This window comes from Uloborus diversus, chromosome 4, assembly GCF_026930045.1.
Source record: "Uloborus diversus isolate 005 chromosome 4, Udiv.v.3.1, whole genome shotgun sequence".
NCBI classification, from domain to species: domain Eukaryota; kingdom Metazoa; phylum Arthropoda; class Arachnida; order Araneae; family Uloboridae; genus Uloborus; species Uloborus diversus.
Window position 1 is genome coordinate 78613989 of NC_072734.1, and position 13256 is coordinate 78627244.

The 13256-nt window shown below is 35.6% G+C and overlaps 1 protein-coding gene across 1 annotated transcript in view; it reads left to right on the forward strand.

Moving 5' to 3' along the window:
• The window catches only part of LOC129220658 (tolloid-like protein 1), a 296905-nt gene that overhangs the window by 203767 nt on the left and 79882 nt on the right, over positions 1–13256 (forward strand). Inside the window, exons 6-7 of the mRNA XM_054855087.1 lie at positions 6975–7208; positions 11569–11790. Coding sequence (XP_054711062.1) covers positions 6975–7208; positions 11569–11790 — 456 coding nt within the window. The remainder of the gene's footprint in view (positions 1–6974; positions 7209–11568; positions 11791–13256) is intronic.

The following is a 13256-nucleotide window of genomic DNA, read 5'->3' on the forward strand; positions in this document are numbered from 1 at the left end:
TGCTGGGGTATATCTCGCTGCATGAATATTTGTTGTAAATAACTTAAAGAAGATGTGACAACCTTTCCTGTTCCGTATTTCAAACTCGGATTTCTTTGGGCTAGATACTGTAAAGTATACTGGAGTAACTGAAACCTGTAGCTCCCCGTCGCTGTCTTGGTTGTGCTCTTCACAGCAGTCATCGGAGCTATCCATTTGTCGGGCTCAGTTCTTCTGTAATCTTTTTGTTATGCGAAGTTGGTTCGTCATTTTTTACCAGCCACACAGATTAAAAAAAGAGAGCAGTGACTCACTCAATGAACTTCAATAAAATGGAAAGTCAGTTTTACTTTTTGGACAGCAGTACGTTAAAAACCAAAACAGCATCAGTAACCTTTGTTAGTTTACTTAGTTTTGGTTTCATTGTTGTCAAAGTCATTTTTTATTGTTGAGAGTTTCGATAATGTTGCTGAATGACGTGTGAGAATAAAATATTCATTTGAGTTCTTGTTGTAATATGGGCGAAAAAAGTTAATATTTATTCAACAAGTATTGTTATACTCTCTGATAAGAGACTAGAATCAAGGTACATCGGCACTTGGCGGAAGCTAGAAAATATTGTTTACGTCGTCGCTGTGATCGCCCCTCATTTAACATTCTAATTGAAATTTCATTGTTTTTTAATTGCATAATGTATTTATTTGACGAACTATTTCTGTCTTAACGAAGCTTGTTATGTTGTTTAAGTTATTTTTGGTTTATTTATTTTGCATTTTATATAACTTTTAATGTCATTTAGCTGTTCTTTTTATCCTTCCGACGAATCATTTCTCATTTTAATCGAATAATTTGTTTATTTGGCGGAATATTTTACAGTTAATGACACTATTAATCTTAATAATTGGCTTTATTTATTTTAACGGACTTTAAGGAGACAAAATGATATGTGATAAAGTCAAATAAGTAGTTTTAAAGTAAGTTTGACCAAAAATGACTGCAAATATTGTAACACAGTCGTAAAACGTCACCAATTAGGATTGGTTGGTTCTTTTAGATTTTATGGCGCAAAAGCCTTCATAGGCTATACTGCACCTACACCAGTTGGGAAATTCTGAATTTCCAATATTAATACATCTATTATATTGTCAAATTATCCTTACTCTACACTCCAGCCTGCTCTCTGGCAACACCATTAAAACGTTGCAACTCACACCAACTTGAACTAAGCTAACGCTGCTGCTGAAGTATCTGAATTTAAGTTTTAAGCAAGCTCTTTACTATAGATTGAATATCTATCCTTCATTTCGGAGGGAAGGAGACACAAAAGCACCCGCCTAAATTTTGAAAGTAGTATAATATGTTGTTTTTTCTGTGTACATTGAAATGTATTTAATAAAAACGTATGCCTTGTTTTTCTTACTTTGACGACCTGTCATTCTTCTGAAAGGGCGATAAGTTCCAATCTCATCTTCTGTATGGCCCCTTAAGACTTTGAACTGGAATATCTGTTTGAGTTTTGCTCTCACAAATGTCAAGTTTTTTGTGTCAGTAATAGTTTTGAATGGAGATTATTTCTCTGATTATTAGTTAGGGGACTTAGGGTCCGTATAAAAAGTTAAATTTTGTATTTTTTGACTCATTTTTATTTTTTCTTTAAACTTTTAATAGCTTAACTCTGCATCTGATTTTGAACGTTTTTGCAATTGGAAATATACATCTAGGACTAACGGTTGCGAAAATGAAGGTCTTTCAGATTAAATCGGAACACCCTGTATATAGTGTAGTGGTTAGAAATCTCGCAAAACGTGTGGTCTACCTGATGGTAAACTCCGGTGGAGAATTTTCGGGCTCAACAGTAAATTTACTGGAAAAAAAAAGCATTTTTATTGAATAATATATGTTTAGAGCGTGTGTATGGAGGAGATTGAATGGTGGGTTCTGATACTTTTTAATGAACGGATCATGAAACGGATGATGACGAAATCATTAGAAAGCTTCAATTTATGACCATCAGTCCATGCGGCACTTCTGCTGCGTAATTTAAACTTCACTCTCATCGCGCCAAAAGAAATTGAAAAGTTTTCAAATATTTTTAGAGCACTTTAATTTGAGCTGGCACATTTAGCAAAATGTAAAAATGATATTTTTCAACACTGAAGTGGACCAGGATGGTTTCCAAAAAACTATGAAATACTCGTACATTATTTGTAATGAACCTTAACAGGGCTTCTTCGAGTGCATGGGCATTCACGGCAGCTCATCTTTCGAACTACTTTTTTGTTGTTATGTGATTTTTCTTATTATTGGATGGATCTACGGTATTTAAAAGTTAAAATAAGTTTTGATGACTATACTGCCGTCAGAAGGCAAACGGCAGTATCTGTAGAAATGAGTTTTCGAGATATTCGAAGAAAAGCGTAGCTATTGGACTCAATATTAACAACAGGTAAATGTTGGAATTAGCGTTTTCTAGCGCGTTTTTCAGCGGAAACCAAATAAGCAAGCTTGTACAATAAATTAAACATACAATAGATGAAAAAAAATCTTTTTAAAAAAAGAAAGAAAAAAATGCAGTTCCTACTCATTTACTTGTCCAGTGCTGTATAAGGTCGGCACATTTTCTTTATAATAAATTGAAAGACTGCGCAATTATTCAAAAAAATATTTTCCCACTTATATTTTAGTAAGGAAGAGGTACATTCTTTCAAACTTATAAATAAGCCTGATATCTTATTTCGTAATTCCAAATTTAAACTTGCATTCGAATTGCACCATTTTCTTTTAAAGGAACTTCAAAAAAAAAAAAAAAAGGCCGCACAAATTGAGATTTTTAGCGAAAAGATCAGGCACCAAAAATCAACAATAAAAAGCTGAAAACAATAAGCTCAGAACCTCATTCTAAAGTAAAGCAACGACACAATACCATTTTGTAAAACTTCAGCGGACGCATTTAGTCGAGCATGCACAACCGATATACCGTTCCTTTGAAAAATTATCCCGATTAATTCTTAACGGCATCTCGTAATTATGAAAAATTAGTTACTTTCATTGTTAACACGTTTTAATACCGCTTAAACAATGTTACTTTTTCGACTTTTTCCCTCCGATTGCACAATAACGTTGCTGCATGCATTAACAATTGAAACAACCGCTCGAATAAGTACGAAATAAAATTCACGTCTTCACAAAACCTAAACCTCAATTGTTTGATCCTCTTCAGTTCTTGTTCTTCAACAGTGACAGTCTAGGAAGATTAAAAATGCTTGTTACGCTTTTTCTTCTTTTGTTCATTAGGTGCATTAAAAATGTCTGGTCGTTAATTTATGTTGTCTTTTCCAATTCCGTGCTTTTGTTTTTCTGCGATTGATTTATAAGCAGTTCTCGTGCTAAAATTAAAACATGGGATGATAGTCTTGGCTTGACTTTTGCATGAAGTTAATGTGCAGGTTTAATTTTTAATGTTAATTGAGTTATTGATAATGAGTGGAAAATAATCTAGCTGTATTAATTAATTACAGATATTTTTAGACTTCGTTACTTTTATACTATAATCCTTTTATTGTACTTGCTTTATCTTGGGACGCTGGTTTGGTTAGTAGGATAAACTTTTTGACCGATGCAACCAACAACAATGAAAAAAAGAAATAATGAAGTTATTTGTTGAAAAAGTTGACGAATTAATTTCAAATCTGAACTCAAGCAAGCAACGAATTGTGGATAACGGACTTTTGAATCTTAACAAACTTTCAAAGTATTAAACCATCCAGCATTTATTTGAATTGTGCCTTCTTCAGTTCAAATAATATTTTTCGCAATTACGAATTGCTATTGAACTCTACTAGTTGAGTTCCTTGTTTCTACAAATGGAATTGAAATGGCCAAGAAATCTGCACTCGTCATATTATAACTGGTGGTTTTCTAGAATAAGTAATACGAGGTATATCAAAAAAAAAAAAGAAAGAAAGAAAGAAAGAAAAAGAAATGGTGATCAGAATGTGGTAATAAAGATAAAGATTTTACAACCGATATCCACCAGCACACTTACCATAAAGATTATTTACAGGGCGACTTTCGAGTTACTAATGTTTTTATTTTTTTTTTCTTTTGGTAATAATTTAAAAGCAGATTTTTATTTTGCTCGTTGTTTAAAATATTTTTTCTTCATTGGAACATACAATTTTGTTGTGAATGTACCTTAGTCAGGCGCAGAAAGAGAGCGTGGAGTGAGAGAAAACGCGCGGATGAAGTGACAGTTCAGAGTGTAAAAAAAGAAAAGATAAAAGTTTCGCTTCTATTGTGTCTTGACGACAAATTTTTACTTTTTATTTTTCGTTTTTCATATTTTAATAGCTAACAATGAATTGCAAAGAAAAATGTCAGTTTTAATGAAATTAATTTAATTGTGTTCACTTAAACTTCTTGCTCAACCATTCAATCGGGTGAGGTATTTTTTCGTATATGTTTGCACTTTATTTATGGTATTCTAAACTTTGGCTCTATTTCTGACCAACATTAATTCAATTTAGGGATTTCTAGTATTAAGGAACCATTATCATCCATCATGTATCTGTTAACTTTCTAAAAACAAATTTTGTACTTAAAAAATGACTGTTCGTGCGTGTTGCGGGAGTGACCGTATGGTCGCTCCCGCAGAAAGTTGAAATCATTATTGGTTTAAATACAAGAAAACTTTCACAATACTACTCGAATTTATCACAATAAAAAAAAAAGTGCAAACACAGTACAAACTTATTTATCCGGGCTAACTGGGACCAAAAACAGTCCGGATAGTCGGAACTGTGAATAATTCGGGTAGTATGGAGTAGCAACTGGGAAAAAAAATCCTTAAGTTGGTAGACTTACCATTTATTACGACAAGAAAACGTATTTTGTAACAATATTAAATAGAATTGGGTTCATTCTTTCAGTCAAAAATAGTACTTTGTGCACTGAAATTGATAGAATAAGCAAAAAAAAAAAAAAAAAAAGCATGCACTCAGAAAATACTTTCATTTTCCCAACAGCTATTTTTTAATTTTTTTTTTAAATGTCCGATTCTTCAAACAAGGCGTTGTCTTTATGACGTCACAAATGATGCACTATGGCGCATCTTTCTACCGGATTTCCACGTTATGATAATCAAGAAGCGAATTACAATTGCGCTCTACGCTTGCTATCAAACATACCGTTGCTAATACACGTGAGTAAAGATGCGAATTAAATATTTTGAACCGTGAATGGCAACACTGAATGGCATTTCATCATTTGTGATGTCATCGGCAGAAGCGTTAAACGATAAAAGAGCACCGATTTAAGTAATTTTTAAAAGTATTAAACTTAAAGAAATTATTTAAACAATGGTCAGATTCTATGTTTTTAAGCATGCTTTTTCAGAAAAAAATACTTTTTAAATTTTGGAAGCGACCCCAATGTTTACAAGGCATTAAATTCCTTTCTTAACAGAGCATTGGTCCACTGTCTCCCTGGAGCCTCAATCTCCGGGATTTAAACACGTGTGGTGTTTGAATGAAGCATAGTCAGACAAACGTTTTTTATTTAATAGGAAAAAAAACGAATGTTTATTGAACTAGTCGTTACGTTTTAATACTATTTTAAAATTATCAATGTGAACATGTTTTTTTAAGGGTACAAAGTTTATCCGGACAATCTGAGATCCGTATAAACGAGGGGCAGATAAACGAGGTTCTGTTATACGTGCGTAATAACGTCTCATTTTTTTGCAAATGGATCGGGGGGCATGGCAGTGCCCCCGCCAAATCGAGCGCGAAGCAAACACTGCCGTACCATCCTTTACTGGAAACATTTCGCCGCATTTTCAGGCCCCTATTTGAGAACCTTCTGATGAGACCAGAACGCAGAAATTTTCGTCATCCAGTAAGCTATAATCACATACTTAAAATCCGAAATTTCAAGTCTGTAGGTCATTTAGTTCCGAAGTTAAGCGAAAGCAAAGTTTCGCATTTATGACACTCACTCACTCACTCATGATCATCAAAATAGAACTAGTACTTCCCATAAACTCAGAGAGGTGAAATTTGGTACAGAGTTAGGGTTTAATGGCCACATAAAGGGAAAACTATAAAAACTAGGATAATCGAAGATCTGGCTATTAGACCAAACTATTAGGGATCGACATACCGCCTTTACAAAAAATATTCAACTTGGTTGGAAGCTTCATTTGATGTCAAGAATCGAAAGTCTGAAGTATCTAATGAAGAACCCTCAGCTGGTCTCAGCTGTATTAGAGATATGGTAATGCCCCCTTCTACTATTGGTACATAAAAAAATCGACTGTCATTGCAAAAGTCCAGCGTAGTGGGACACATCTTCTAATTTAATTTAGCCTAACTTTAGTCTACTCGAATATTACACAAATTAATTGTTTCTACAAAAAGAAGTGAAATCCCACCAAAAACAGTCTGTAAAAAACTAGCCAAGTCTCGATGGAGCTGTTTGTTTATCTCTAAAAAGTAATAAAATCTAGACAAAGTTATGACAAGTCGAAGGTTCCTTACTGCGATTTCTTTATTGTTATAGTTAATGCTGTGTGACTTAGCCGTTAAAGAGTACGCAAGGGTACAAAACCAGGTGCTCCATGACACGATTGCACCAATCTGTCGCCAGAACCGCTACCCATTGACGATGGAATATTGCCACTTGGAAAACGTGTAAACAAAATTGTCCTGTACCCACTAACGTATAAAGAATGTTTAACGGCCAAGTCACACAACATTAACTATAACAATAAAGAAATCGCAGCAAGGAACCTTCGACTTGTCATAACTTTGTCTAGATTTAATTACTTTTTAGAGATAAACAAACAGCTCCATCGAGACTTGGCTAGTTTTTTACAGACTGTTTTTGGTGGAATTAATCATTCTGTTTTTCATCAAAAATGCCATTCTGTCGTACATGGAATCGTCTGATTCGAGAGAGTCGTACGCATCCCTGACGTATGTTTCTCCTCCCGCAAGGTCAGGAGTACAACTTCAACAAGCTGACTGAGGAGGAGGTGACATCGCTCGGCCTGCCCTACGACTACGCCAGCATCATGCACTACGCGCGAAACACCTTCTCCAAGAGCACCTACCTCGACACCATCCTGCCCCAGGAGGATCCCCGCCACCGCAAGAGGCCCGAGATCGGACAGAGGGTCAGACTCAGTGACGGGGACATCGCGCAGACCAACCTCCTCTACAAATGCCCAAGTAAGTGCGCGTAAGTACTGTATACTATACGCCTCTCCACCCTATCTTTCTCTCTCTTGACGAAGCAAGTCCTCTGTTAACTTACTGGCCTACGAGCAAAGCCGACAGGCCGGTTACGACATCCTGACCAGGAAACCTTACAACAGTGAAAAATGAAACATTTTTTAATAAGTAGCAGTCGAACGAGCATTGTGAAACATATTTCTGGACGCATTAATTATTTGCCCTCGTGTCCTCGTAATCGAAATGTAGGGTCCTCAAATCAGCCGAAATGTTAAGAAAGGTTACCAAGTTTAGAGAGTTTCAGTGAGTAGTGAATGACATCTTTCGCACGATTTGTAGATGGATGCAGACAGTGAAAATGCGTGCTTTTCTTAAAAATTCGGCAGAGTTAAGACCTTACATTTCGATAACAGACAGACGAGGTCAAACAACTTTTGTGTCAAAAATGTGTCACAAACCTTTTTCATTATTACCCTATTCGTATGGTTCCCTGGTCAAAAGCAGATTTTTTTTCTCCAGTCTGCTGCACAGATCAAACATTAAAAAAAAAAAAAAAAAAAAGGCTGCAGGATTAATTGATATCATAAAATCTAAATCGACAGTAAAAAATGCTTTAAATAAGATGTTATTACAAATGTTACCTGTGGATCATACCGCAGAAAATACGATACAAATTTTTGTTAGCTGAAATTTAAGAATTTTTTTTCGTTAAAAAATTTGGGTTTTTTTCTCTCCGTCTAAGATAGTCTGCGTACATTCTCAAGAATCTGCGTCACGTTGTTTCTGCTACGGAGACGACATCCGTCGACTTCAGTTTCATCTTTATTATGAACTCATCAGTCTTTAATAGTGAAGAATACTTAGCTGGAGGTAGATATTCTCTCATTAAAGCTGAGGATACCTTCAAACATTTACTCCCCAAGCAAAGCCGAACTGAAGGACATCTACTTCCAGTTCGGTCACGACTGTTCTAGAAGACGGATGCGTCCATAGCAAGAGCAAAAATGTTGTTCCTATATTTCACGATCGGGTTGTCGGATTTGCTTGGAACTCTCTATTATTTCGTGGCAAGGGGTTCGGCAAGTTGAGTGGGCGTTCTGCAATCAGTAGTAGCATGATCCGGAATTTGTCAAGTACAAATTCGTTTTTTTTTTTTTTTTTTTTTTTTTAATTTGTGGTTATTTATCAAAACATATGTTTTTTTGGTCAACTGAAATTTGGAATGTTTCTTTAAATTTCTACGCATAAATTAAACAAAAAAAATTAACTTGAATTCTGAAATTTTGAATTCAAATTATGTTTTTCGCAATCACGAGTTACGACAGGACCCTGCTCATTGGGGGCTATTGTTTCTAGAAACGGCTCCTGTTCCCCCAAACCTGCCCCTCCTCCTAGGCGGTCACGTGTGTATAGTTGTGTGTGTGTGTGTAGGCGTGCGTGCATGTGTAGGCTAGTGTGTGTGCGTAGACCTGTGTGTATGCACGTAGGCATGTGTATGTGTATGAGCGTGTGTGTGTGTGTATGAGCGTGCGTGTGTGTAGGACATGCACGCCACCGACCAGAAGAAACGGATTCTAGGAAGCAGTGCTTGGAGCCGCGCCTGCAGAGGACGGTGAGCGGTGGTGCTGTCCAAGCTGAAAAAGGCACGGACATTAATGACGGTCAAAAGAAAGCAATAAGCAATGGGGATTGCTCAAAAAAAATCAATATCTTACTAGATATTCTGCCTTTAATTTACTTTCCGTTGTTGCCATTTCCTGATAAACATTCTTCAAATAATAATGCGATCGTTACAACTCATCAATCCCACTTCAAAAATCGGCTTCGCCTGTGCGAATTTTATTTCTTTCGTCATCTTCAACCGTAGCTTATTTATATTCTTCTCTATCCCATTTAATCCTTTATTTTAATTAAGTGAGATTTAAGAAGAAACACAAAAGATAAGTTCTGCTGAAACTGGAATTTAATTCTCTCCTAGGGTATTTCGTTCTGCTTGATTCGTACATTTAAATTAGGATTGTTTCTGTTCAAGATGAGAACTCAATTTGTCTCAAGAGGGTTACGGTTTGTGATTCTTTGATCATCATTCGAATGAGATAACAGAGGCATATTTTGCGCAATACCAAACTCGTTAAAGAAATCATACAAATTAAAATTATGAACACATTGTTACCACTGGGTTTCCATCTATTGTGCTCTAAATTAACAGTAAACTTTTATGTATATCAGTCAAGTATTTCTACTCTTACTTTGGTATTCATTCATTTTCTCTAGCTCTTTCTTTATATTGTTTCATAACTTGGAAATGCTAGTTACTCCAAACTGTATCATTCTTTCAAATGATTAAATTCATTCGGGAATTTACTAACAAGTTAACTATTTTGCAGTAAATACCGCCACTAAGCCAGGGCTAAATCAGAACTACATGCGATGTACGAGACAGCCCTGTTACCACATCCTGAGACTGCAGTTTCATTCTTATTAGAACTCCTCAGTTAGGAACAATGAATAATCGAGCTGCAGGCAGATGTCATCTCATTGAAGCTGAGAGTGCCAGCAAACTGGTAGATGAAATGAATTTATCGTATCAGCGAGGTCCGCAGCGTGGTGCGTTTCGACTAACCTCATTCATCCTTTAATTTGCAACCACATATTCCTGTATGAGTCTTGCCTTGTTCAGACGTTTTTTATCAGCTAATCAAGACATGCCATCTTTTTCAGACTGACCTTGTATATCTATAAAATCAAAGATAAAGATCATCGATAACGTACATAAAAGTTATTAATCGATAAGTACATTTTTTGAAAAGGATAATTTTTGACGTGGTTTAAGGTTTAGAGTAACAAGGTATTCTTTATTCAGCTTTTACAAAAGAAATTACGTGAATCGTTTTCACATAGTCCCATTTCTGCAAAGTAAAGAAAGGGTGTTCTTGCTACTTTTGAATACTGATTTTTTTTTTCCTTTTCTTTAATCTAGCAATTCAAATAAGATGTAGGTTCATTCATAGGTGCACACCAGAGCTTGAAAAAACTGGTGCCAAATTATTTGTCATGGAAAAACTTTAGGAGAGGGTTACATTTTAAAATTAAGGACTTTACAAAAAGTCATTTGATTTTTTTTAATCTTAGCTAGTACGGAACAAACTTACAGTTAGTGCATAAACTGCTAAAAACTTTTCCTGAAAATAACGGAAAAAAATAACGTTACAGAGTAGGCTTCACAGCATTACGACGATGCCAGGTTAGGTTTTCCCTAAATATAGACTCTACATAGAAGGTTGAAAGTGGACATACATTACTTACTAAAAGGGATCCGCATTTGTCCAAATGTTTATGCACAAACTCCTCATGGCCTGTAGGTCAAATGAGGCAGTGAAAAGAACGAGCTGATGTGTGCATCATATAACTTCCTTTTACACCAATTTAATGTTATTTCCCCATTATTGGAAAATTTAATGTGATTCAATAGTTAACTTTCTAAATATCGCCAACAGTGGCCAATTTGAAAAAAAAAATAATAATAATTCACCAAATTAGTCGCTAAGTTGGCGGCAAAACTTGGCGACCAAAGACTAGCGATATATCGCCAAGTGTCCGCCAAATTATAGCACCACATGCGTTTGCATCGAAATTAGCAATGATTCCCCCTCCCCCAAAAAAGGTGTGAAACACCCCTTTTGGAACATCCGAATGCAACCAAAAATGGAGGTGCACAACTAGATCCCACTAGGAGTCTACGTACCAAATTTCAACTTTCTAGGACATATAGTTCTTGAGCTATGCGACATACATACGCACATCCGCACATACGTACTTAGGGACGTCACGAGAAAAGTCGTTGTAATTAACTCGGGGGAACGTCAAAATTGATATTTCGGGTGTCTATACGTTCTTAGGCAGTTATCCGCGTGAGGTCGGGTTGAAAAAAAAAACTCAACATTAATTCGGGGGTGAGAAAAATAGAAATTAAGGCCGAATTTTGAGTGAAAATTTTTTCGCGAATGTAATACTTCCTTTTTTGTAAAAGGAAGTAAAAAGGGATGTAAATAGACTTTTAAAAGATTTAAGTAAAACGCGTTTGAAATTCAGATCCTAGGTAGAATTTCGTAAAAATGTTTTTATTAATCAAGCTGTATAGCAGCCCCTACCAGGGCTGTTAGTTCTATCTCTTGCCACAAAGCAGAGAAGAGGTTCTTCTATCATTTGTAATGGTTATCTCCAAATTTTTAATTTTGCCGCCTACACCCTCCTTTGCTTCTCACTGCCTCAAATGAAAACAACTTGTAGTTTAACGCTCGTTATGGCGGCTATTGATGTGAGTCCTGAAATATTAACGTTAATTTTTTTTCTACAGGGTGCGGCAAGACTCTTCAGAACCCGAGCGGTGCCCTGTCCTCTCCAGAACCTTCCAATTCTCTGGCACCGGAAGGCGAGCACTGCGAGTGGCGCATCACGGCCACTCAGGGCGAGCGCATCATTCTCAACATCACCGACCTCGACCTCTACAAGTCGGACAACTGTGAGACAGACTACCTAGAAATCAGAGACGGATATTGGTACAAAAGTCCTCTCCTAGGTAAGTGGCCGCAGCTCATATCAGACATAATGAATAAGGTCAGCACCTTCTTTTTTGCCAAGTTCGCCAAATTTCGGCGATTTCGAAATACAAATTTCTGGAGATAAAGTGCTACACAAATTATTAGACTAAGACTATTTTAAAAGCAAATTCTTGATTAATTACATAACTATAGACACATTAACGAACAGTGAAATAATTATCTAATATTTATTATGCATTCCCTTGTTCTTGATGAGCAATTTAAGCCTTTGGAATATTTTTCACGAGGTTTACACTATTTCTTAACTTTTTAAAAAAGGAGGTAAAGAATTGCTTATACTCACTATTATATATACTCACAATACACATACTCACTAATTACCTAAAACTAACTTTAAATATAACAGAACACACTAATAAAAAGAACTAGTGAACTGTTTAAGCTGATTAAGGTTATGTTCCTGGTAAGTAGATAAACAAAGAACATAAACAAAGCAGACAGTGCTGCCACTTGCAAACATTATATTATGCTAAAATAACGTAATAATGAGTGTACAGTATGTACTGTACTTTAACAGTAAAATAAATAGTATTTTAGTACAAACTAGTCGACCCGTGCGGAACTCCGCACTGTACTTCGAATCGTTTCATAAGGCATTTCGCTCTTTAAAAACTTCAAAGAAAGAATATTATGAAGAAAAACCGAAAAAAGTAAACGGAAAAAAGTAAGCGCACAAGAGAAGGCATGTAATTTGAAGACATCAGTAACAAAACCTCATTAAATATAACGTTGTGATAATTTGATCATCGCTCCCCTTTTGGTTGTACGTATTTCCAATGCAAATATAAATATCACTAAAAGTGTGGCTGAGTGACAAGTAAAAAATCAGTAATTTTGCATGTGAAAAAACAAGTTGTGGCAAATACAGTCCTGCCTATGTGAGCATCTGACGGAAAAAAACATTAAAGAGATATTTAGTGGCACGGATTCGAACTGGCGTCATTCTGATTAACAGTACGACGTTCCAACAAACCTAGCAACTGTGCCTTCCTTTTCGAATGCTATTCATTGAAGGAATGCGTAATAAAACACAGTAAAAAAGTTTTCGCCGAAAAAAAATATAATAAGATCATGCGTCTATGTTTTGTCATTAGCCAACCTGATACGATTTAAAATTATTCGTAAAACATGGATTTTGATTAAAGAATGAGGAAGATCTCACGATTGAAACAAACATTCTAAAGAAGTAATAAATTCGGTTGAAAAAATAAGTGTTTTTATTTTTGAATATTCAACAATTTCCCATAGCAGGCTTCTTTAACCAGTACGGCTTAAAAGCCCGCACTTGTTTTTCTTTTAATCGAACACTTAAAATTCAAAACCAAAACCAGTTGAACTGAGTCCGTTTTTTAAGTGTAATTTTTCGAACGTAGAAAAAATGTCTTTATTTATTTATTTTTTTTCAGCCAAAAGCAGAGGAGTA